The sequence below is a fragment of the Enhydra lutris genome, unplaced genomic scaffold (assembly GCF_002288905.1).
Source record: "Enhydra lutris kenyoni isolate GAN:26980312 unplaced genomic scaffold, ASM228890v2 scaffoldscaffold93, whole genome shotgun sequence".
NCBI lineage: Eukaryota > Metazoa > Chordata > Mammalia > Carnivora > Mustelidae > Enhydra > Enhydra lutris.
In genome coordinates, this window is record NW_019154177.1 from 3,116,783 (window position 1) to 3,142,250 (window position 25,468).

At 40.6% G+C, this 25,468-nt stretch overlaps 2 protein-coding genes across 3 annotated transcripts in view; one reads left to right on the forward strand and one right to left on the reverse strand.

Annotated features, from left to right (window-relative positions):
* Window positions 1–25,468, reverse strand: part of LOC111138542 (histone H2B type 1-A) — a 364,628-nt gene that overhangs the window by 264,382 nt on the left and 74,778 nt on the right. For both annotated transcript variants that reach the window (XR_002640042.1, XM_022490560.1), the window contains exon 2: window positions 22,418–22,424. The gene's annotated coding sequence lies outside the window, so the exon portion shown is untranslated. The remainder of the gene's footprint in view (window positions 1–22,417; window positions 22,425–25,468) is intronic.
* Window positions 4,801–25,468, forward strand: part of LOC111162585 (solute carrier family 17 member 1) — a 31,521-nt gene continuing 10,853 nt past the window's right edge. The window contains 9 exon segments of the mRNA XM_022527088.1: window positions 4,801–4,834; window positions 10,032–10,204; window positions 13,759–13,992; window positions 14,077–14,164; window positions 14,516–14,602; window positions 20,124–20,242; window positions 20,366–20,527; window positions 21,492–21,624; window positions 21,715–21,862. Of these exon segments, the coding sequence (XP_022382796.1) occupies window positions 4,801–4,834; window positions 10,032–10,204; window positions 13,759–13,992; window positions 14,077–14,164; window positions 14,516–14,602; window positions 20,124–20,242; window positions 20,366–20,527; window positions 21,492–21,624; window positions 21,715–21,862 (1,178 nt within the window).

Consider the following 25,468-nt stretch of genomic DNA (forward strand, 5'->3'; position numbering starts at 1 on the left):
TATTGTCTCACAGTTGCAGAAGTCTGAATAGAGCAGCAGATTTGGTTCCTTCTCAGTGTTGAGGGAGAATCAGTTCTGTGCCTCTCTGCTAGGAGCCTCAGGAACTCCTTAGTTTGTAGAAGTCTTTCCCCCTTTGTCTTCGTATCATCTTCCCTCTGTACATGTCTCTTTGTCAAAATTTCCCCTACTTGTAAGGATGTCCCATGTTAATGACAGGTTTTTTGTTTTTTGGGGGTTTTTTGAGAGAGAGCGAGAGCATGCCGTACATGGAAGCTGGGGGAGGGGCAAGCGGAGAGAGAGAGACAATCTTAAGCAGGTTCCATGCTCAGCACAGAGTCTGACCCAGGGCTCCATTTCACGACCCTGAGATCATGACCTGAAATCAAGAGTCAGATGCTCAACTCACTGAGCCACCCAGACATCCTGCTAATGACAGGTTCTTCATGTCATTCTTGAGAGTACTAAATGGATATGACCAACATGCTGAAGGCCCTGAGGGTCCAAGGCTGAGCCATGTGCTTCTGAGTCTTTGGTGTAGGTACTTAATAAATATCTGATGAATCTTAATATAGGTATATTATCATAAAGCAAAAACGTAATTCTATGTATCAGGAATCAAGATGTTTACTGTATGACAAAAATTCAGGAGCACAAAGTCAAAGAAGTTTTAAAAATCACTCTAACATTCAAATTGAATTGGAAATATCAATCAGAATTTGTAATTTTTTTTCTTAAAAAAATAGTTCTTTTAAGTTCTTCTGCTGAAAGGGCCTAGAAGCAATGAGACCTAGGAGCAAAGAGTACCTCGATGTTTGGAGTGTGGTCTCTGGCTGTTATCTGCTACTGAAAGGAACCAGCACTCCATAAGAAAGCCCAGGTTCCAGAACAGGAAATACGCTAGAGAAGTCTGGAGTGTGTATGTGTGTGTGTGTGTGTGTGTGTGTGTTAGAAAACAAGGATGCTTTCCCAGACAACTAGGGTCAGGTCTTAATAGACAGAAACCAGCTGGAGTAGCCTCCTACTGGCCAAAGAAGGGACAATTTAAGCATCAAAAAACAGGGGCTCAACAGATTGAAACATATCAAGTAAAACCCATTAAGTCATAATTTTCCTTGGTCAACTTCACTAAGGCACTAAATTATTATTCTACAACTTTATAAAGTATCCTGGCTTTCTTACTTTTTTAAGATCATTTGTTTATTTGAGAGAGAGGAATAGAGTGTACACAAACAGTAGGGAGGGACAGAGGGAGAAGCAGACTCCCTGCTGAGTAGGGAGCCAGACATGGGGTTCAATCCCAGGGCCCTGGGATCACGACCTGAGCAGAAGGCAGATGCTTAACTCACGAGCCACACAGGCGCCCCAGCTTTCCTGTTAAATTGTGTTTCAGGTTAACAAAATATTCAATTAGGCAAATATCCTGTTTTGCAGAAGGCTCCAGTTCCTACACGAAGAAGGCAGGACAGAATTAGGAAATCATTTTGTAACTTCTAATAAAATAATGGCTCTACACAGCATTTACTAACAACCATCAAAGTCCGCAGGCAAAGGCTGCTGAGAACTTCATCGGTGGATAAATCAAGCTGAGACTATCTGAACCCACCGAGCAATCTTATCTCACTAAAGATGAGCCAAGCTGCCAGCAGCTCATGAAGTATTCTTGTCCTTGGTCTAAGCAAGCCTCTCTACACACCAGCAGCTTCCAGAACATAGGGAATAAAAAATTTATCAAATGACACTGAAAAGAAGCAACTAGCCAAATCAGACACGAGGGTGACTCTGCAAATGAGCCCGTTTTGTTACTACTGTTGTTTTTAAGTAACAGCCAATACAAAATGAAGGAAATGACGGTTATGAAGTTACAGAGAGGTGAGAGCCCTAACAGTTACGGACCACATGTGGATCTTGTTTGGGTCCTCTTTTAAATAAACAAATGATTAAATAAATAAATACATGAAGTATTAAAGGATAACTCTAAAGCAATTAGAAACATACTCATAATGACTAGCTATTGATGATATCAAGAAATCATTGCTTATTAGATGGGCTGATGGCATGTTATGTTTTTTAAAGCACTAATGAGTTCTATACCCAGGCTGTACTTTTTGTAGAAAAAATAACATAATATTTGAGATTTATTTTAAAATACTACAGAAAACCACCACTGGAGAAAAAAATATATATATGTATGTATAAAATTATATATATTGGTGATTGTTGAAGCTGGTTAATGGGCACATGGTTATATTAAACTGCTCTACATTTCTTCTATGTTTGGAAGTTTCATATACAGTGTTAAATTTAAAAACTTAATAAGAAACACAGAATCCAGACGTAGAATCCAGAAGTGATTTCAAAGCATATCACAGAGCAACATAAAGCTTTGGGGTCAGCATACAAGAAGATCATTCGCTCTGGGTAATCAGTGACGAGAACCCGAGACATGGACACCAGATGGGAATGCTGTTTATTTAAAATATGGACATTGAGCAGCTGCTGATCTGGGGCTCCCATCACTAAAAGGCTGGAGAATGCCAGAAATGGCCAGCCTTGTCATCAAGCTGTACAAACATGCAGGGATAGCCAGGACCTAGATTTCCGATGGAAAAAATATCCAACAGATTATATAAGACATCAGAGTCTTTGGGGCAAACAGGTTAAACGTTTTCAACATTTCTTTAGAGAAAATGACTGGGTCAATTAATAGAGTATCTGCTATGTGCCCAATATTTATTAGGCACTTTATAAGTATAATAACATATCTCTTAAAAAATGCTTAAGCATGTAAGAAACTATATGTCGTACAAAGTCCCTGACTGAAGGGCTTAGATGTTCCTATCTGATCAGTAGGTTCCCTTCAAAGAATTCCAAGGTAAAAGCGCTCCCGGGTATCACTATGGATAGGTGGCAGAACCAGGACAATGTAGTCATTGCAGAAGCTATAGGGGAAGTCACTTTCTTTGGAGGATATACCTTAATAAAATGTACATCTCTCTGAGTAGCTTGAGTGTCAGGCAGATGTGGCCTTTGCAAAAGAGAGAAAGGGGGAGGGGAGGGGAGGGAAGGGAAGGGAAGGGAAAGGAAGAGAACAGGAGAAGAAAGGCAGGGTAGAGAGAAGGGAAAAGAAGGAAAAGGGATGGCAGGAAAGCAAAAAGCTAATAGGGTGTTTACCGGGCATTTAAAAAGCCATAGCCTTCCTGTCAGAAGAGTATTACATACCCAGAGCCATGCTCAAGAGAAAACATCTACCCTGGCAACACTTACGCAACAGTCTGGTTCTCCTTCCTGGCAGGAGGAGATGAACGATGTCTGGCTATAGGGTCATGAACTTGATGGCTGATTTCCAGGAGGTTTCTAATTTGCTGGAAGATTGTAAGACTCACACTCCTCATTCAAGAAAAGGTAAGATTCAAGAAAAGGTAAAAGTGAAGTTAAAAATTAACCCTTTTAACTTGGATATAATGAAGTCAAAGGATTGGGTGAAGGATTAATGGGGCTAAAAGTGGTAAATCCAGAAGTTCAGTACTTTTTAAAGTTCAAAGGCTTCGCAGGGGAAGAAGGAATCGCTTGTCTCTCCCGAATCAGGTCAGTCTTACTCTTATGTTGATACTAAATGAAATTAACAATTCCCCAGAGTGATAAGGGGGACTTTTCCGTTAAAGACCTTATCAAGGGTGTTTAGCAAGCTCAGGAAATTTGGGGGAAAATATGTATTTCCACCGATTCTTTCCAAAGAAAAGTAAAAAGAACCTATTTCTAGGGATGAATGTGACATGGACTGTTGTGTGGACAGTCAAGGAAAGAGAAGCGTGTGCTGTGTGCTGTATGGTGCTTGTGTATCTGTGAATGGTGTGAGGTGTCTGTGGTGTGCGTGGTGGCTGGTATGCATGAGTACGTTTGTGATGTGTGTATTTCATATATATGTGTTGTGTTGAGATGTGTTTGTATGTGGTTGTGTGTGTGTGGAGTGTATGTGTGTTTGTGTAGTATGTTTGTGGTGGATTGGTATGTGTGCTTGTGCACATGTGTATTTGGAAATAAACAGCAGACCCAGAAGATGTTTCAGCATGCGATAATGGTGGTTGAGCAGTTGCTCACTCAAAATAGTTTGCAAATCCAACCTTGGGAATTTATCCTTGAGCATCTGGTCATTCAAACTGATGCGGCTGAAACTCAAGGTGTAGACAAGCACATGACCAGTGCCTGTTAGCATACAAACTGGTCTGTCCAGGAAGGAAGCTATGTGAGAACAACCTGCTGTCCTCAAGGAGGCAAAATTAATAAGCAGATAGTTATTCTTTAGCCCTATTAAGATGTAAAAAATAATTTGTTTGATTTTACTTACTCCTCTTCCAATGTTCTTTTTGTACATTCAACTTTCTGACTGTGAGCGATCTCCTCTTGCCTGAAAAACATGTTTTAACATTCTTTGCAGGGCACACATCGACCGTCAGTGAATTCCTTTAGTTTTTGTTTGTTTCACTTTTGAGGAATATTTTCACTGCATGTAGAATTATGGGTTAGCAGGGTCTTTGTTCTTTTTTAATAGTTTTCGGGGGGCATCTATATTTTTAGTCAACTTAAAAAACATAAGAGTGCAATGTCAAAGGAAGCACGTGGTTGAGTTAAATGGGTACTGGTGGGAGGAGAAAGCTTCCCTTTGATGCATGTTTTAAATCAGAAAGGAGGACTGGGTGGTTTCTGGTCAGTTCTTCCCTGCACCATGGTGACACCAATGTGTTTTACACTTGCAGTGGAGACCAAACCCTTCAGTAAGAAGAGAAGAAACCAGAACCCCTTATGTGAATGGATAACCAGTTCCCTCCCAGGAAAGGTACAAATTATTCTTTATCCCAGTGCATAGGCTTTCTTCTTCTTAAATATGACATCAAAGACGCACCTGGGAGGTCAGTCAGGCCTCTGACTCTTGATTTCGGCTCAGGTCATGATCTCAGGGTCATGGGACTGAGCTCCACGTAGGATTCAGTGCTGGGTGTGGAGTCTGCTTAGGATTCTCTCTCTCTTTCTGCCCCTCCATGTGCTTGAGAGCTCTCTCTCTCTTTAAAAAAAGAGAAAGAGAGAGAGAGAGAGAGAGACATCATAGATTCTAGGTGAGAGGATTTTCCCATAAAAAGATATAAAGGGTTAGAGTGCCTGGGTGGCTCAGTCAGTTGAGCATCTGACTCTTGATTTGGGCTCAGGTCACGATCCCAGAATCATGGGATTGAGCCCGAGTCGGGCTCTGTCCTCAGCACGGAGTCTGCTTGAGATTCTCTTTCTCCTTCTCCCTCTGCCCTTCCTCCCACTTGTGCTCTCTAAAATAAATAAAACCTTAAAAATATACATATAAAGGGTCTTAGAAATGTTCAGGGAAGGATGTGAAAAAAATTAGTCCTACTCTAGTTTTCCATTAGAAAAAGCCCAAATACAAAGAATTCACTAAGTTATTTTGATTCTTATATATTTGTCCGTTGAATCACTTGGTGGAGAGTATCAGAACGAGGTGCACAATTTTTATTGCATCTCGAAGATAAAGAGACAGAAGCCCAGGTGCAAGGTGGGCAGGATGAATATTCTAAAGTCACTGCGTCCTTGGACAGCAACACTTGCATATCCTGAAAACTTTTTTTAGCCACACCGTTTATCTTGAGCAGGGCAAGGGAAGGGCAATAAGAAATTACCACTATTGTCTCAGAGTTATGTGCATGTCCAGGGGAACACAATCTAAGGAGAGAGAGTGGGCAATGAATTATGTTCTTTTTCAATTTATGTAAAGATGAGTGGTCTATTAACTTCTAAGTTTCTTCTTGTGCTTTTTTTTTATATTTAGTGATTTGCATAGTTTTCTATTGTTCATTTAATCTATATTCAAACTTATATACAGATATACAAAACATTTAAACATACAAAGCATATAAACTGATATGTATGTATCATTGATTTCTGCCATTTTTCTTACCATTTCCTTCCTTTTCGGTTCTTTGGGTTTTTTCCTTTGTTAATTTTCTGTCTTTGAATTCTTTCTTCTTTTTTGATAAACATCCTCAGGGTATACCTTTGGCTCTAACTGTCCATGAGTTGGACACGCAGCATCTGGGTGGTGCTCATCCCATGCACTTTGGACTTTCTCTTGGTTTACTTTTTAACTCAAGGCTTATTTAGAATTAATTCATGTTCTTCCTGGAGCAATGCAAAGGAGACGAGTGCATGAACTCAAAAGGCCATCCCTGACAATGACATCAAGTTCTTCTCTGCACATGCCGAGGACTGCCTCCCTTCTCTAGAAGGATTTTTATTTTTTTTCTCTCTCTCTCTCTTCCAGGGACTATTTTCTGTTAGTTTTCCAGGTCTATTCACTTTCCTTTTGATCAGCTTTGAAGCAAGCCATCCTCAGTGTGTGTGCGTACTTGTATGGTTGGAGACGGTTTTTTCTGATGGCCCAGGGACAGTGAGTTTTAGGCTGCAAGCCAAAGGAAAGACATGCTGATGACTGAATTGCTTTCTTCCCTCCACTGGGCTCCATGATGCATTCACTGCAGGCAAGTTCCCACAGCCCCTCACTGAGCCGGTGGGTCTTTGGCACCTAATTGTCTGAGAAGAGGGTCTCTTACCAGACCCTCCCATTGCCAGGGTCTTGGCACTTGACTCCTGTTGTCTCCGTGCCCTGGGAGGCAGAAAACAAGAACAAATAATTTTTTTTTAAACGCTGGTATCAAATGTCTTCAGAGAAAAATCTGCCTTCATTGATCAGTTTATGCCTTTAGTAGCCCATCTCCACCAAACCCTTGGCCTGAATATTTCATTTTTCCTAGCAGATCATCCATGCTTTTAATGAAATAACTTACTTGATTGATTGATTTTTAGTTGGGGGGGGCAGAGGGGAAGGACGAGAATCTCAAGCAGGTTCCATGCCCAGTATAGAGCCAACACAGGGCTCCATCTCTTGACCCTGAGATCATGACCTCAGCTGAAATCAAGAGTCACATGCTTAACCAACTGAGCCACCCAGATGCCCTTAGTTTATTTCGAATACATTTCATCTAATATTTTTATCTTTTACAAAGAGATCAGTCCAAAAAATGAATTTTCCAGGCATTTGTGTAAATTCACTTATCCAACATTTGTCTAGGTGACCTTCAAAACCCTTATGAGTCAGCAACAGCCTTTTACTCTCCCTCACCCCCTTTTGGAACTGGAACTTCTGCAACAATGACCCAATGCCTGTCCCACCTCTGTATGGCAAGACCACTGGGGGCAAAGAGCTTGCCTCTGCTTTCACAAGTCCACAGATAGAGAAATACTATGCTCCAGTGTGACCATCCTTTCCATCTGTTTTAGATCATTTAGATGATTAAGATTTGTGACTTTAAGCTAATGAGATTTTGAGGAGGAGACAAAGTTGAGCTGATACTGTATTATAAGATGAGACTTTCAAGGAACCCTGGAAGGGGTTGAGTGTGTTTTGCATGTGGGTTGAATATGAATCTTTAAGGACTGGAGAGTGGACCATGGTAGCCAGAATCCTAAGATCACCCCCAAGATTCTGACCCCTAGTGTATACGCACTTTTTGCTAGTTATTCAAACGAACACTAAGCTAGGTGCTACCTCAAGAGATTTAGCAGATTTAAGTAGGGTCCCAAATCAGCTGGTCTTAAAATAGGGAAATTATCCAGGAAATAACCCCGCCCTTAAATCTGGGTCCAGAGGTCAAAGACCAAGCAGTTAGAGAGACTCAGTGTGAGAAAGTTCAATGTTAAGACAGATTCTTCCTGGCTGGTTTTGGAGCTGGAGGAGGCCATGTGACAAGTCACACGAAGCGTCTTGGAACAGTAAACAGCTCCCAGCTGACAGCAGGCAGGGAGTCAGCAACCTCCATTCTGCATCCATAGAAAACTGAGTTCTTCCAGTAACCTAAATGAGAATGGAAATGGATCCTTGCTGAGAGTCTTCAGCTGAGAACTCACCTGGACTGAACCCTTGAGTTTTAGCTGTTGAGACCTCGAGCAGAAAACCCAACCATACCATGCTAAACACTATGCTAAAACTTCTGACCTACAAAACTGTGAGTTAATAAATGGTTGTTGTTTTAAGCCATTATGTTTGCATAAAAAAATTTTTTTTTACACAACAGAAAATGAACACACTTTGTAAAGCCTATCTACAACAGAACCTTCAACAAAGCATTATCTGAAATGTACAAACATTAGAATCACTCCTTATATATCAGGAACACTGGTATAAAGTCCAGGGATGACTGGTGCAACCAACAATACGCTGGTGGTTCTGCTCCAAGGAGAACATGAAATTAAAAATCCGAGGGTAGCAAAAGAAGAAATAAAATCATTATTTGCATATTCCCAACATAGACAACTTCCCCAAATTAACAGAGGTATTTTTAAGAAATAGCAACTTTTGGCTAGCTCCTGGATATAGGATCTATCTTTAAAAGTCTAATCCATTTCTTTATACTAACCACAGGCAAATAAAAAATGTAACTAAAGAGACACCAAATTACCCTATTACCCTCCATTGGGTTGTAACAGTGTAGCTTCTCTCTTCTCCTCCTTGGGGCTGGCCAACAAATGTGCTTTTGGATCTATGCCAAACTGATACATGATCATAGTTTCTCAATATGTTTTAAAGATTTATCGAAGTATCATTACATTCAATAAAATCACAGATCTCGGGTGTACCCTCAAATGAGTTCTGACAAATGCATAGACTTGTGAGCAACACTCTTAGAACATTACATTACAGTTCCATTAGGTTCTTTCTGGTTCTCTTGCCTTGAGGGAATTGCTGTATCTAACCAAACAAATTAATTTTGTCTGTTTTTAAAAGTCATAAAAATAGATCTCTCTAGTATGCACTTTTTTTGGTGTCTAGCTTCTTAATCTGAGATTTTTTTTTTGAAGATTTTATTTATTTATTTGACAGAGATCACAAGTAGGCAGAGAGGCAGGCAGAGAGAGAAGAGGAAGCAGGCTTCCCGCTGAGCAGAGAGCCTGATGCGGGGCTCCATCCCCGCACCCTGGGATCATGACCTGAGCCAAAGGCAGAGGCTTTTTAACCCACTGGGCCACCCAGGCGCCCAAGCTGAGCATATTTTTGTTGACATTCATCTGATTGCTGAGTGTGTACTTTCTTCCTTTACATTTTTGAGTAACGTCCATTGTATTACTATAACACGGTTCATTCTGAACATTCAGCTATTTTGAATAAAGCTGCTATAAACATTCTGGTACAAGTCTTTTTGTAGACCTATGTTGCTATTTCTCTTGGGAAAATGCCATTTGTTGAAAAAGGCTTTATTTTCCTCTGCTATATTGCATTTAGTGCATTTATTCAAAAGCGTTTGACCATGTCTTTGCATCTGTTTCTGGACCCCCTACTCTCTTCCACTGATGAATTTGTTTGGCCTTACACAAACACCATGCTCATTATTCTAGCTTGAAACTACCTCAAAAAGTAATTACATTTCTTTTAAATGTAATTTTCCTCTGCAATGTGCTTCTATGACTATTCACACACTATTGATACAAATTTAGAGAATGAAACAGTTTCCGTGAAAGAAAGTCTTTGTTGTTATTAAGGGGACTTACTTCCAAGACTAACCCAGAGTACTTGTAAGTAGTCCCATTAATGAGACAAAGTATCTGGAGGACTGGTTTAATTTTCTGAGACATTCTTTTTGGGATTATATGGTAGGAAGTTATTGGACTATTATAACAATCACATAGCTTCTTATTGTATCATAATTTCTTAAATGCCATTAAGTACAATGAAATTTTAAATTTAATAATAAAAAAATTAATTAATATCTAGGGTTCCATAACATAATACTATATGTCAGCTACACTTGAAAAAAATATATGATATATATAACTGATTCTGTATATATATATATGGTTCCATACATATATAATATATATTATATATATGGTTCCAAATTTCTGAGTGCCCTTCCTGAAGCTGCTGTATGGTTTTATCTCAGCTGTGTTAACAACGGACACTTTGTTTTACTTCTTAGTTCCAAATTTTTGTTCCTTCCGCTACGGATTATCTCTCCTCTTGCATTTCTGCAATGTCATAATAACCGCACATCACATGTGTCTGAGCCTCACAATGGTAGCCATGGTGAACAGCACAGACGCTCATGGTTTGGCCAACACCACCACAGAGGAACACCTGGATCACAATAAGGTATATAAAAAATATTGTCTATAGTCACAAGTTTAAAATCCTCTCTTGCTAATCGATTTGTGTGGCAATCGAATGTTACCATAATTGATGTGATAGTAATCATTAGAAAAAGAAGTTCAAGACTTTATCTACCTTGCTAGTAGTAACCTAACTAAACATGCCCCATGATTACAGCACACCTTATATTTGTGAAGGGCTTTGTTATGTGAATCCTTCTATGTGAAGAAGAATAAAAACCAAGCATCAGGGTTCCTAGAATTAAGGAGTTTAGATAAGAGAAAAAAAGAGAAAGCATTTCAAACCAGAGTGGAAGTAAAGATACATTGTTTCTTCAAAAGTTTTTGAGTATGTGGTATATTTACATGTTTCTCTAATTTCATCTCTGGAAGGTAATGAGTTGCTACTTATCAGAAGATATAGAATAGGAAAAAAATGGAAACGAATGGGAAGGATATTTTTTCATTCTACTGTTCCCATGTTCTGTTATGAATGCACAGGCAAGCATGAGCAGTTTCTTATTTTCAACTTTTTTACATTAAAAATCACACTTTATATGCAATGTATGGCACCTTAATTTTTTTTTCATAATCAACAGAACCAGGCTTAGATATGACACAGATGTAGGAATTCCCATATACGGAATTTAAAATAACTATAATCAATATGTTAAGGCTCTAATGGAAAAAGATGGCAACACAACACCAGATAGGTAGTATCAGTAGAGATGGAGGCTAAAAAAAGAAACAGAAATCAAGGCAACTGTAACATAAAGAATGCTTTGACACGCTCCCAAGTACTCTCAACATAGCTGAGGGAAGAATCAATGAACTTTAATATGGGTCAATAGAAACTTCTCAAGCTGAAATGAAAGAGAATGGAGGAGTTGGGAGGGAAACTTAAGAGAATATGCCAAAATTGTGGAGAATATCAACAGGTATAAGGGGCACCTGGGTGGCTCAGTTGGTTAAGCATCAGACTCCTGCTTTTGGCTCAGGTCATGATCTCCCAGTTATGACATCTGGCCCCATGACAGGCTCCACACTCAGTAGGGAGTCTGCTTGAGATTCTCTCCCACTCCCTTTGCCCTTCCCCCACTCTCTCTCTCAAATATATCTAAAAAAGTGGTGGCGTAATATATAAATGGCTAGAATACCAGAAACAAAAGAGAGAGAGTGGCAAGAAGTAATATATGAAAAATCAATGGCTGAGAACTTTCCAAAATTACTAGACAACCAAACCACAAATCCAAGAAGCTCAGAGAACACCAAACAGGACACTAAAAGATAAACAATTAACAAGAAAAACCAAATAAGCATACATATTTACGCTGCAGAAAACCAAGACAAAGAGAATATCCTGAATGAAGCCAGAGGGGAAAATATCTAACAAGGGTAAGAATTACAGAAGACTTCTTATCAGAAGTCATTCAAATAAGAAGGGACAGAAAACACTCTTTCATGTGTTGAAAGAAAAAGAATCTGCCAAGTTAGAATTCTATATCCAATGAAATTACCGATAGACTATTTCAGACAAATAAAAACCGAGGTAATTTATTGCCAACAGGCCTGACGTAAAAGAAATGTTAAAAGATGGCAGATTTTAATCCAACTCTATCAACTTTATTTATTTATTTATTTATTTATTTATTTATTTTATTTTAAGAGAGAGAGCACCTGTGAGCAGGTGTGGGGGGAGAGGCAAAGGGAGAGAAGGAGAGAGAATCTTAAGCAGGCTCCACACCCAGCATGGAACCCAACACAGGCCTCAATCTCACGACCCTGAGATCATGACCTGAGCCTAAATCAAGAGCTGGACCCTTAGCTGGCTGAGCCATCCAAGCACCCCTCAATAATCACTTTATTTTTACTTATTTTTTTTATAAAGATTCTTATTTATTTATTTCAGAGATAGAGCACGGTGGGACAGGGCAGAAGAAGAGGGGAGAGAGAAACTCAAGTAGACTGCATGCTGAGTGCACAGCCCCATGGGGGACTTGAACCCACAACCCTTAGATCAGACCTAAGCTGAAACCAAAAATATGTTCATCAATAGATAGATATGCATCAACTATGGTACCTCCATAAAACAGAGTATGACTTAGCACTAAACAGAAATGAACTAGTGACACACAGAACAACATGGATGAAACTCAAAATAAGTATGTTGAGTGGAATAATCTATATACCTAGTGCATGACTCCATTTATACAAAACTTCCAGAAAATGAAAATGATGTCATAGCGACAGGCAGATCAGTGGTGGGAGAAAAGGAGGGAGGAATTATAAAAGAAGTAAGGCAACTACTGAAGGTAGATAATGCACTCGTTGTCTTGATTGTGGTGATGATTTTGTGAACATACACAAAATTAAAAATTTATCAAGTTGTATGCTTTATAACGTTATAAAGATTAAATATGAAGTTCACTATGTCACTTGTCCCTCAAAAATCTTTTGAACTCTTTTAATCCAAATTTTCTCTTGAATTATATTCTTTAAATATTTGTACTATTCCAATGCTTTGGTTTCAATATTGAGAACCATGTTCTAGAGAAATATCTCCTCCAGGGGCCATGTACTGAATCCTTCACCATAGCAAAAAAGGAGGGAGCTCGAGCTGTGGAGGTCCTATAGAACCTCCCTCTGTAATGCAGGGAAACCGATCTCCTTCAAATGTGAGTCACAGAAAAGGAATTCTCTTTGCTGCCATGCAAAGGCATTAGATGAAAAAAATGAAAAAATATAGCATGTAATTATTCCCAAATATGAAGACTCGCCAGAAAACTCTTTCCAAAGAGCAGATCTAAATTGTAACCTGAAATTACAAAAGGAACCCAAAAGCTCATGAAGCAATTATAGTTACGGAAGGAGTCACCACAGGGAAGAACATACAGCAGCTCAAAATCAAGACGGTCAGGCAACAGGAGGCTATGCTCTGGCCATAGACAAATGAAGACGAGCAAGCTGGCAGAACTCAGGGAAGGATTATGGAAAAACAAGACATTTAGAACGTTTTAGAAAAGAAGAGACACCAAACCAAAAAAGAGAGAGAAATGGCTTTCTCCCTTCACTGTTTCCATCCAACCATTTCCAGTTCAGCCCCTGATCGTCTTTTTGTGATTTGATCTATCACTATTTCCTCTCTCTGGGAGTAGCCTGGATGTGGGGGAATGTTGTTTTGTGGATGAGGTTAACTTACTGGAGGAGTAAGAGGACAAGAAAAGGCAAGAGGACATTCATGACTGCGGTGGGTGTAGTCCTCTACAGAAGGGCTGACGTGCAGCGTGGCAATGTTCCGGAGACAAGTAATAAATGTCCATGCTGTCCTGGGGCCACAGAGGGTGCTCTCGATGGCAAGGACTTTACATTATAGTTGAAGATTCCACTGTTACATGACAGTACACACAGGAAAAGATGTGTCGAAGGAACAGCAAGGATCCCATGATGAGAATGAGGCAGAGGGGAGCTCTGTGGGCTGGTAGAGCAGGTCCCTCGCATCTCTATCGCAGTAACTCACAGGATGCAGAGTGGCTCCATGTGTCTCCTTGTTTCTTTCAGAACCCCGTGTATAACTGGAACCCCCAAATCCAGGGCTTCATCTTCAGTTCCATCTTCTATGGTGCACTCATCACCCAAATTCCTGCTGGATACTTGTCTGAAAAATACTCCATCAGGAAAATTATTGGCTTTGCATTCTTCCTCAGCTCTCTGCTTAGCCTGTTAATGCCGATGGCAGCTGAAGGTGGAGAAGCTTTCCTCCTGGCATGCTGGGTAGCCCAGGGAGCAGCCCAGGTATTCAGATAAAGCAAATCCTGAACAGGGTTTAAATTCACAGGAAGTATCTGAAATCAGATGTTCCAATCCTTCTGATTGCAGGGGTCGGTATCCATAGCTCAGCATGTCATGTGGGTCAAGTGGGCTCCTCCCTTGGAACAAGGCCTACTCACCTCCCTGAGTCTATCAGGTAATGACGTAAGGCCTAGAGTGTTTGAATCCTGCTGCCATGTCATTCTGTCATGTGCTCCTTAACCTGTAAAAGATGTGTCTTTTGAAGTGTCCAGGGCTTTGGAAACCATCTGTTCCAGCATCCTTGCTTTAAAGATATGGAAACTGTCTAGAATAAAGAAAAGCCTTCTTTATCTCAAACAACAGAAAAAAAAAGGAAAAAATATTTCATTCTTTTCTGCTTTACATTCAGTATTCTGCTTTATGAATGTATTTCTCTGGAAATTGTTTATTGCTACCGTGAGGCTATGTTATCTCTATTCTCAGATGCCTATGTTCCTTACGGGTGTTCTTTGTGTCCTCTGATTAGGAGTTCTGCTGGGGTCCTTCATTGTTCTGCTTGTGACTGGATTCATATGCCAATCCCTGGGCTGGCCCATGGCCTTCTACATTTTTGGTAAGTCTCTTTCTATAACATCCCAGTCATTATTCAGAATTGAAAAAAAAATTAAAAGTAAAAACTATCAGGTAATAATTTATATAAAGCTAATGACATTTAAAATCATGAACCTCATTGAAAGAAAGAGAGAAGGCAACATTCATTAATTTCACATTACAAGCAGAACTATATATGTGTTATTGTACATAAGCTCTGCAATTCTATCATGTAGGTACTAGAGATTCATACCCCTCATAGGAAACCCTTGGGAAAAGGGATGAGCCACTACTGTTCATAAAAAGGAGCATACAGACTGAAGCAATGCTACGAAGGAGTTATGTCAGGGAAGACCCCCCAATCTCACTCAACTCTCTTCCTTACCTTCTTCTCAGGCTGCTTGCCATATCAATCTAGAAAGCAGAAAGCACAGGCACCTGTGATGTTCCTTCAAGCCAGCCATCTGTGACCAATGCAGGATACAGAAGGGTGAACAGTGGGTGTAGAGGGACAAACGGAAGACACCCAATGCACACGGCAAGCAAATGGCAAAGCCACAGTGTGGAAACGTGCCTCGAGTCCTCCAAATTCCATTGCTCTTCATCACTAATTTAGTCATCAGTAGTAAGTGATGATGAGTATAGTCACAGTACCCAAACCCTGCACGAGGAAGGGGGCCAAAAGAATTGGGACTGTCTAGCCTGGGAGAAAGAGCATGCGTAGATGAAAAATGCACACCTGCTCTGTATTACAAAATTAGAAGTAATCAGAGAAATAACAGGGAGCTGAGGTTTGCGCTCCTTGAAAGACAAGCTCGATAATTAATGCTGCCCATCAGCGCTGATCAGAGGTTGGACGACCTCCAACACTCATGGCATATTCATATTCCAATGTCATAAACATGTGCACAGTGACATAGGTCATTTGCTGATCTCCCGGCTGGCTCCATGAAGCTCAGAGAGAGGCACTATGCGTTGCCCTGGGTCAGGAGCTTTCCTATGAACTGCCTCAGATGGAGGCGCTGGAATGGGGGAAAGGCTTAGAGGGTAGCAGGGTAGGGATTTAGGCATCTGCCTCCACAAGTCTTTACGGTGAGGCATCACACCATGCCCACAGAGGCCAAATGGCCAGCCCCCATTTGTGGCAGAGGCAAGAGGAAAACAAAATGGTTTTGTTCCATCTGAAGGTTCTTCTCAATCTTTATTATTCCCCATAAATAATGATAATAATAAATAAATTAGATCCACACCACTTTAAAGAACAAAATAACATCTGCCTTCGAGCAGCTTCTAATTGCTGGAGAAAAGTTCCCAGAAGAGCAAATGGGATCATAAACTCACATTTGTGCTTAAAACAGCTGTCCAGCCTGCTAAGTTTCCCTCCACAAGGACTATTTTGAACTTCTCAAAACTTCTCTAGTCTCCTCAAATCTCAAAAATGGCTCCCTTTTGCCTGCCTTCTCTTTCATGTCACCTCCCTTTGAACAGTGGAAATTATTGCGCATCCTGTCCTTACCTACTACCCCACCCTTCCACACCTCTCAACTTCTGACTTGTGTCTGACCCATTCTGCCATTTATTTATTTATTTATTTATTTTTGTTTAAAGATTTTATTTATTTATTTGACAGAGAGAGATCACAAGCAGGCAGAGAGGCAGGCAGAGAGAGAGGAGGAAGCAGGCTCCCTGCTGAGCAGAGAGCCCGACGCGGGGCTCGATCCCAGGACCCCGAGACCATGACCCGAGCCGAAGGCAGCGGCTCAACCCACTGAGCCACCCAGGCGCCCCCATTCTGCCATTTAGACATTAATTTACTTGTGAGTATGTGAGAGAGAGCACAAATAAGGGGAGTGGCAGGCAGAGGGAAAAGCAGACTCCCCTCTGAGCAAGGAGTCTGATGTGGGACTCGATCCCAGGACCCTGGGATCATGACCTGAGCTGAATGCAGACGTTCAACTGACTGAGCCCCCCATGTGTCTCATCATCAAGATACCTCTTGACAAGATCATTTGTGGCTTCCCTCAGAGCTGCCCTGATTCCACACTGAGCCCATTCTTGGCCCCCTCCAGCCAGGCCCTCTGTGTGGTCTGTGGGGTCAAGATTATACACTCTCCAGAGCCCATGTCCATCACTCCTAGTCATCACTCCCAGAATTTTTAGCTCAAAAACCACCAAGGCTTTTCAGACTTCTTAGTACTCTTCAGCACATCCACTGAATTTAGACTTGGCCAACGAGGGGCAGGCAAAACTGCTTGCAGATGTAAATGGAGTATGATGGGGAAGGCAAGAATTCCGACAAATAACCAATTGAAACTTCTAATGGTGTGGGAACAGATCTGGGTAGGAACAGGAAGTCAAGCCTCAGACCACAGTGACCAGGGATTTGTGACCAGTGGAATCTAAGAATTCTAATTTTAAACCTCATTCTTCCTCAGGTTTCTTTAAAAAATTTTGTCTTAGGTTTTCTGTAGTTTGAATATAATATGCCTTGGTGTAAATTTTTTTGTATTTACCCTTTTGGTGTTGAGTTTCCTGTCTCTGTGGTTTGGCATCTATCATTAATTTTGGAAGACTCTAATTAATCCTTCAAATATTGCTCCTCTTCTTTCTCTTTCTTCTCCTTCTGATAGTACCATATGTATATATTACACTTTTCATAATTGTCCCATAATTCTTGGATACCTGTCATTTTTATTCTTTTTCTTTGCAATTCAGTTTTGGAAATTTCTACAGACATTTCTTCAAGATCAGTGATTCCTTCCTTGGCCATGCCTAGTCTATTGATGGGCTCATTAAAGGCATTTTTCATTTCTAGGTTAGTGTTTTTCATTTCTAGCATTTCCTGTTGATTTTCTTCTTAGTGTCTATCTGCTTATAGGAATCATATATTCTTGTGTGTTGTCCCGTTTTTCTATAAGAGCTCTTAGCAATATAATCATGGTTGTTTTAAATACTTGATTTGATAATTCCAACATCTCTACCATTTCTGAATCGGTCCCAGTGCTTGCTGTCTTCAAACTATATTTTTTTGTCTTTTAGGAAACCTCGTGATTTTTTTGTTGTTGAAAGCTCCATAAGATGTACTGGATAAGAGGAATGGAAACAGTCTTTCAGTGTGAGGTTTTATGTTTATCTGGCTTTGCTAGGGGTTAGGCATTGCTTGTTGTGTTTTAGCTCTAGTTTCAGAGATTACAATTCCCTCTTTTTTTTAACAGTATTCTTAAATGAGGTTTGACACATGCAGTTTTTCCTTTTGTATTCCCATTTTTATACAGGGAAACTGCTGATGTGGTGGTAAGGTGACTGTGGGGAAGACAGTGTTCTATAGTCTTATGGTTACTCTCAGTCTTTTGGTAAGCCTGTGCCTCTGGGCTTCACCTTCAGAAGTCCTTCCCAGTATTCTCCCCATTAGGTAAGACAGGAAGGCTGGGGGGAGTAGCAGTTGAGTATTTCCTCTCATGTAAGCTGGTTAGACTCTGGTAGATGTTTCCCTTCATAGCAGGCTTTGTTAAGAACAGAATGCTCTAGGCATAATTCAAAACAGCCACTTTTCCTTTCTCCTGCTAAAAGGATGTAGGAATTTTTGTCTGATCTTCACTGTGAGAACCTGGCTAGGTCTCCTGAAGGTAGAACTCTCAAAAGTATGAGGATCCCTCCAGGATTCCCCCCACCCCAGATCTTTTTAACTCTCAAACTTGTCCACACAGCCTACTGCTTAATTGCCAGGATTAATCAATTCCCAGGCTTTCTTACCGTGGTACTTGTTCCCATGCAATTTTCAGCTTCCAGGCTTCTGTTCCAGGAAGTTGTGAGTCTCTGTATCCACCTGTCTGTCTCTTCAATTTTGGGTACAGTAATTTGCCCTATGGCCTCAATTTTCTGAGACCAAAGAAGAGTTGTTGATTTGTTCAACATTTTTCTTAGCATGAGGATGGGAGGGATGACTATCCAGTTCCTTACATGCTGGGTAAGAAACCAGAAGTTTCTCTCCAGGTCATTTTGAAGTTACATTTTTGTCAACATAGGATAAGAAGACACACTTTAAGTTTCTTAATAAATCTGCAACTTAAACATTCATGTGGATTTCCATGTCTCGTCTTGCCCTAGGCCTCACAAATGTTAGAGCTGGCCAAACCTCCATGCCCATAAGCTAGATGGAAGTTCTCTGGTCCACATTTGACCTGAGCTCTCAAACACATCTATCACCAGTGATACCTATGCCTCACTCCCTGCCCTGGACCCTGTTCTTCTGGCCATTCTGTCTCAATCTTTTGCAAACTCATCCTCTTCTACTTCCATTAACTCTTGTCTTTCTTCAAAGCTGCCAGGCTGCTCCTCAAGGACTGTACTCCAGCCCTAAAAATATAATTCATGCTAAGTGTCAATTACCACTCATTAACCGTGTGTCCCGGGGCAAGGATGGGACCTTTCTGAACATCCAAAATCTCATTTGGAAAAGTTCCTGAGTCGACTGAAATCATATATTGAAATGTACATATTACACATGTATTTATTAGATAGTCACTTCTCTCCATTTACATTTTGCCTTGGGACTGGGTACTCAGGTCACAGAATGACATGGAAAGAGTATACAGTAGAAATATCCTTTTAATGCTGTTGAAAAGAGTACTGTAAAAGTCTAAGATCTTACAGTGGTTCCAGGTTTCCACATGGTCTGATCCTATCACCTCTTGTCCTCAACCTTTCCCACCATCCCCTTGTTTCCTCTCCAGTCACACTGGCCTCATGACCTAGGCCTTCTGCACTCTCTGCTCTCTCTGTCTGGAATGTCCTTGCCCCATATCCATGTCCCAGTCTTTACTGAGCATGACACTCCCCACCCCACCCCTGACCCCATAACTTCTCTCCATAGCTCTTATCACTGACATTTAATACTTTTTACTTATTTACTTTTCATCATCCCTTTCTCATCCACTAGAAAGTAAACTCTATGAAGACAGAATTTTTGTGTTTTATTCATTGCTACATCCCCAGCATGTAAAACAGTGAATGGTACATCATGAGCATTTAATCAATATTTGTCAAATGAATGAATGCATTTCCGGAAGACTGACTGGGTAGTACATACTCCCTGGTCCTAACACATGATTCCTCCCAGAGGACTTGTATAATCCCCCCAGCCTGGGCTGAATCTTAAGAGCATGGCCAAGACGTAGCTCTCAAAGGTAGGTGATTGTCAAGCCCTGTGAGGGCTCAGCTGTGCCACATTCTCACAGTGGAAACACACTGGGAAACTAAAGAGATGAAGGCCTAAGAGTAGGGAGTCCCACTATGATGACTGGAGGGATACAGAGTCTTGATCAGGGGAGGCTAGAGGGCTTCCCACGCTCTCTGCAAAACTCACACTGTAAGCAGAGGCAGTTGCAGATCCAGAGAGGACTTTCAAAAACATAAGCCTTGTTGCAAAGTTCTGAAGAAGAGGAGGTCCAGGTTCTCTGACTGATAATGACAAATGCCAATTTGGGAAAGAAACTTACTACAGACAGAAGCAATTTCGATTCTAACCTGTCCTGCTTTGATAGGTGCTTGTGGCTGTGCCCTAAGTCTTCTCTAGTTTGTTCTGTTCTATGACGACCCAAAGGACCACCTGTGTATAAGCATCAGTGAGAAGGAATACATCTTGTCCTCCCTCAGCCAGCAGGTAGAACACAGATGCTCCACTGTGGTATCTCCCAGATTCTGTGACGAATGAAACCGTGTTCCCACTTGTCCTAATGTGCTAACAGTTAAAGGGTTTTGTTTTTTGTTTTTGTTTTGCTTCCAGGTCAGCTCAAGGACACAGTCTCTGCCAGTCAAAGCTATGATTAAGTCTCTCCCAGTCTGGGCCATTGCTTTAGGTTCCTTTGCTTTTCACTGGTCAAATAATATCATAGTTTTGTACACTCCAACATTTATCAACTCCAAGCTTCGTGTGAATATAAAAGAAGTAAGTCAACCTGTGTTCTCCTTTTAACTTTATGAAGGACTCTGCTCATTTCTTTGTTTCTTAGGACTCTAATCCTAGCTCTTGCTCGCCCCTACACTGTTTAGCTGACATTCTGTACCTGGAGACTCACTGTTTCCAATTCTTACATTAACATTTCCCAGAACAAAGTGCGTAGGCACAGTATCTGGCCCTTCCACAACAGACACACTCATGTTCCCAGAGGTTCCCTACCTCCCATTCACTGCATGATCACTCTTATTAGTATTAATTAAGGCTCAACACCATCATTCCCTACAGAGACTGGGATCCTTCCATGACATCCTTCCCAGCTCACAACCAATCTATTTCCTGGGATAAGGCAACAAGTCCTGATTTGAGAACCCATGACTCAGGTTTTGCTTTGAAAAGATGGGCACTCACATTGCTTGTCTGACTTGGAAAACCACTCTTCCCTGAACATTATGTTCAAGGCCATAATAACCAAAAAGACCCCTATAGAAATGGAATGCCCAAAGTGCCATGCATTAGCCAGCCTCCAGTAACCCAGCCTCAGGGCCAGTGCTCTCTGATTCAGTGTTACTCTTCGTGAGATCATGGATGGTTTGAAAGGATTAAGAGCAGTGGTTCAAAACAAGCACCATACGAATGTCTGTAATCGCTGTCATTACTAGCTCTACCATCTTGCCTAGGGCCTGCATTCCCCATTCCTGACTATAGTCTTCCAATCTTGATGCTCCAGTACTTTCAGGTCCTGTGACACTAGGAAGAGAACACTGGACAGACTCTGACAACTCTTCCTGACCCCAGAACTTTTCCTCTTTCTTATGGGTACTGTGGCCCCGAGTGGGAATCCTGAGGTTGCACGTTGATGGCTGCTTATATGGCAATTACAAATTTTCAGTACTTTAGTGTCAGGGTGACTCTACCTATCATACTCACCCTCATATTAACATTTACTTCCCAGAACGGGCTGCTGTCAGCCCTCCCCTCTTTGTTTGCCTGGAGCTTTGGTATCCTAATAGGTCACCTGACAGACTTCTTCCTGTCCAGGAATATTCTCCGCTTAGTTACCATACGGAAACTCTTCAACACACTAGGTAAGGAACAGCCAGGATGTTCAAGCACCTTGTGGCCCGTTGCCCTGTCTTTGGGATGCCCCTAACTGTGGGGTGTGAATCCCTCCCCAGGACTTCTCCTGCCTCCCTTCTTCAGCGTGTGCCTGCTCTACTGGAGTTTCAGCTTCTTTAGCATTACCATCTTCCTGATACTTGCCAGTTCAACAGGAGCCTTCTGTATGGCCGGAGTACTCATAAATGGCTTGGATATTGCTCCCAGGTAAGGTTTTACAAATCTCTTTCCTGCACCTAAGCTCTCGAGGGTGTTTTAAGATTCCAACTATTTCTTGTTCGTGGCCAGCAGGCCAAAATGCTTCCAGAAGTAGCATCAATATAGTTCATTCATATAATGTAAGTAATCATTAGATCCCTAATGATAATATTAATGTTTGCAACTCATACATGCACACATATGTGTGTGTGTATGTATGTATACGCACACATAGTATAGCCCAGTGATTCAGAGCACAGATTCTAAAGTCAGAAGGCCCAGTTTAATAACAGCATGACCACTCTCAAACAAATTACTTACCTGCTCTGGGCCTGTTTCACACCTATAAAATGGGAATGATAAGGGAATGCTTACCTCATAGAGTTATTAGAGGGTGAAATAAGTTAATTTAGGTCAAGTACACAGAATAGTGTCTGGCCCATAGCAAACACTGATACGGGGTACCTGCTTCCCACTGCCCTTGTTATTGAATGTATGTTTATATATTATGACTCCTCATGACAACCCACCAGGGTTGGATTAAGGAAACTGAGGGTCAGATACTTGTCAGCCTAAGATTTTACCACTGGTTTGGGATCTTACCTGGGAGTTTAATCCAGATCTATCTGCAAAGATCTCTTGCTTTTACTGGGATGCTTTTTTTTTTTTTTTTTTTTTTTAAAGATACACTAAGTGGGGTGCCTGGGTGACTCAGTCTTAAGCTTCTGCCTTTGACTCAGGTCATGATCCCAGAGTCCTGGGATCAAGGCCCACATGAGGCTCCCTGGCCGGCAGGAAACCTGCTTCTTCCTCTCCTACTTCCCCTGCTTGTGTTCCCTCTCTCTCTGTGTCTCTCTCTGTCAAACAAATAAATAAATAGTCCTAAAAAAAAATAAAAAGAGATACGCTAAGTGTGACTGATGGAAGCAGCCTGGCCATTTGCACAACTCTGGGGGCACTGTTTACATTATGCTTTATAGGACTAGTAGTCCTGGAGAACACGGATGCAGTAGGAACAGAATTCTCTGAAGTTTAGCAAAGCAGTGGCCGTGGGGTAGAGAGGTGAAATCAACAATGAATAATCTACTTATCTGGATTCTTATAAAGAGTCTTGTCCATTACATCTACACGAGGTGAGTGCCAGAGTAATGAGGACATGAGTTCACTTGTTTTGCTCGGTTCCAAGACCCTTCTTTAAAATGCCCACTGGTATCCTGATTACTTGGAATTATATCAAAACATATAAGGATTATTTGATACAGAAAGCACAGTGTCAGCTGAGCCATATGCAGTTTGAAATCAAGAATGTATTCAGAAATAGGGGTGCCTGGGTGGCACAATCGGTAAGCATCCGACTCTTGGTTTTGGCTCAGGTCATGATCTCAAGGTACTGGGATCGGGGCTCATGTGGGGCTCCATGATCAGTGCAGAGTCTGCTTGAGATTCTCTCTCCCTCTCTCTCTGCCCCTCCTGCTCATGCTCTCTCTCTCTAAAACAAACACATCTTTAAAAAAATAAAGAATGTGTACAGAAATAGAGAAAGGAAATTACAAGTAGCTAGGATTTACAGAGTACTTTTTATGTGCCTGTCATGCCCCAGTGTAAATGAGGTATTACCCACCTAGTATGGGTGGGGAAGCAAAAGACCAAGAAAAGAATTTATGTAAATCACACAGCAATAAGCACTGAGCACTACGTATGTCTGCTTCTGTGGCTGACTAGCTGTACTCACTCCATCAACAGGGCTATTTGCTAGCATCTGGTCAGTAGAATATGAAATAATCTCAACCAGCAATGGCTTGAATTATACAGGGCTTGGTCTGAGTCGCATCATTCCAATGGACCCAAATTCCCTATCAGCCAGGTAATTTTGTAGTCAGAGAGAATAAATACACTAAGATACAAACTGGAAAAAAATTCTTAGTCTCTTAAACTAGTTCATCCTCAATCTTTAGGGCATATATGTGTTATAGGTCAACCATACCAATTTGTATTGCTTAAACTATTGTTTATTAACGGGATGGAGACCAAACTTATTTAAGCAAAACATGTTCCTAATCATATACCTCCCTTGCCTAGTATAGACAGCTCCCTTAGAGAATAAATTTCTAATTTGTCTTCTCAGGGAAATTCAGTCTTTGTTAGAACTAAAGAGGAGTCTGTCAGGGATTACATATGTTGGAGCAGAACAAAGGTGGCAGGAAAAAAGGTCTGGAAGGAAAAAGAAACACACATGTGATTTTATGAAGATATTGTTTGAGAAATAATATTGAGGGAGACAGAGACCTAAGAATGGAGTGGCTGCCATCACTTTGGTGGACAGTAAGAGTAGGAAAGCACAGAGAACTCTGAAGAGTTCTGTAATGCATTAAGAAGAACCTGTCATTGCCTTGACATTCTTAAATGGAGGCTCCAAAAAAGACTAATTGCTTTTCATTATTTTTAACTGATTGGATGGATTGTACACCCTTGAATTTCCCTCCATAGTAGGGTTCAGACATCAGAATCTTATTTGGGCTCTACTAAATCATAGTATGCCAAAATATGAAATCAATAAAAATTGATTGTCAATAAAATTGAAAGTCTACTTTAATGGCTATTTAAACTTCCAAAATGTCTCTTCCCATGGGCTCTTGCTGCTGAAGGATAAGCCAATTTAGAGCTCACTGTTGTCCAGAAAATTATTCTGCATTAGAACAACCTTTGTTTTCACTCTCCACATCACATACCTACCGTTTGAGGACTGAATGGTATGAGGATTAGACCATAAAACGTTACCACCTACTCTCAGATCAGAAGAACTGCTCTACCCTGTGGATGAGTAATGGTTTTCAGAGGAATTGTCAAGGCACTCAGGCTTCTTGACACTGAGGATTCTGTTTATTTCTCTAACTACAGAATGAAAGTAAAATTTCATAGTAGTAGTAGTAAAATTGCTAAAACTAGAAAGGCAGGGAGGGAGAAAGAGAGATCTCTTAAACATAGCCATATGCAAAAGGCACATTGCTTTCAAAGAAGAAATAATAAGACTGGGAGTTGCCCTCTCAAGAGAAAAAAATGAAAGCTAGAAGCCAATCTCTAATATGAAAAAAAGAAAATCACCATTAATTAGAGGTCTATATCCAGCGAAAAGTTCAAGAATTAAGGTAATATAAAAATATTTTCAGGCAAATTGTGGGAATTCATCAGCAAAGACCTCCAATGAAAACTTGTTAAATGGGAATTTTTTGGACAGAGGCAAAATAATCACAGATAAAGCATAGAAATTTAGGAACAAATAAAGATAGATGGAGAGGGAAAAAAATAGAGTAAATCTAGTAATTACTGAATTCATAAAAGGAAAACAACACCTCATAGGATACAAAATATATGTAAATTAAAATGACAGTAAAAAGCACAAAAGATGAGATGATATAAATATGTGTCCTAAGGTACTTTCATTAATGGGAATTTATAAAAATATTAAGTCATGTTAAACTAAAATATATCAAGAATACCTGTATTAATCTCTAGGGTAACTACTGAAGGTTAGTAAAAGTGCAAAGGAACTGATACTTTAAAAAAACAAAGAAAAAGAAATCAAGAACACTGTTTAAAAAGGAGCATAAAATAGGT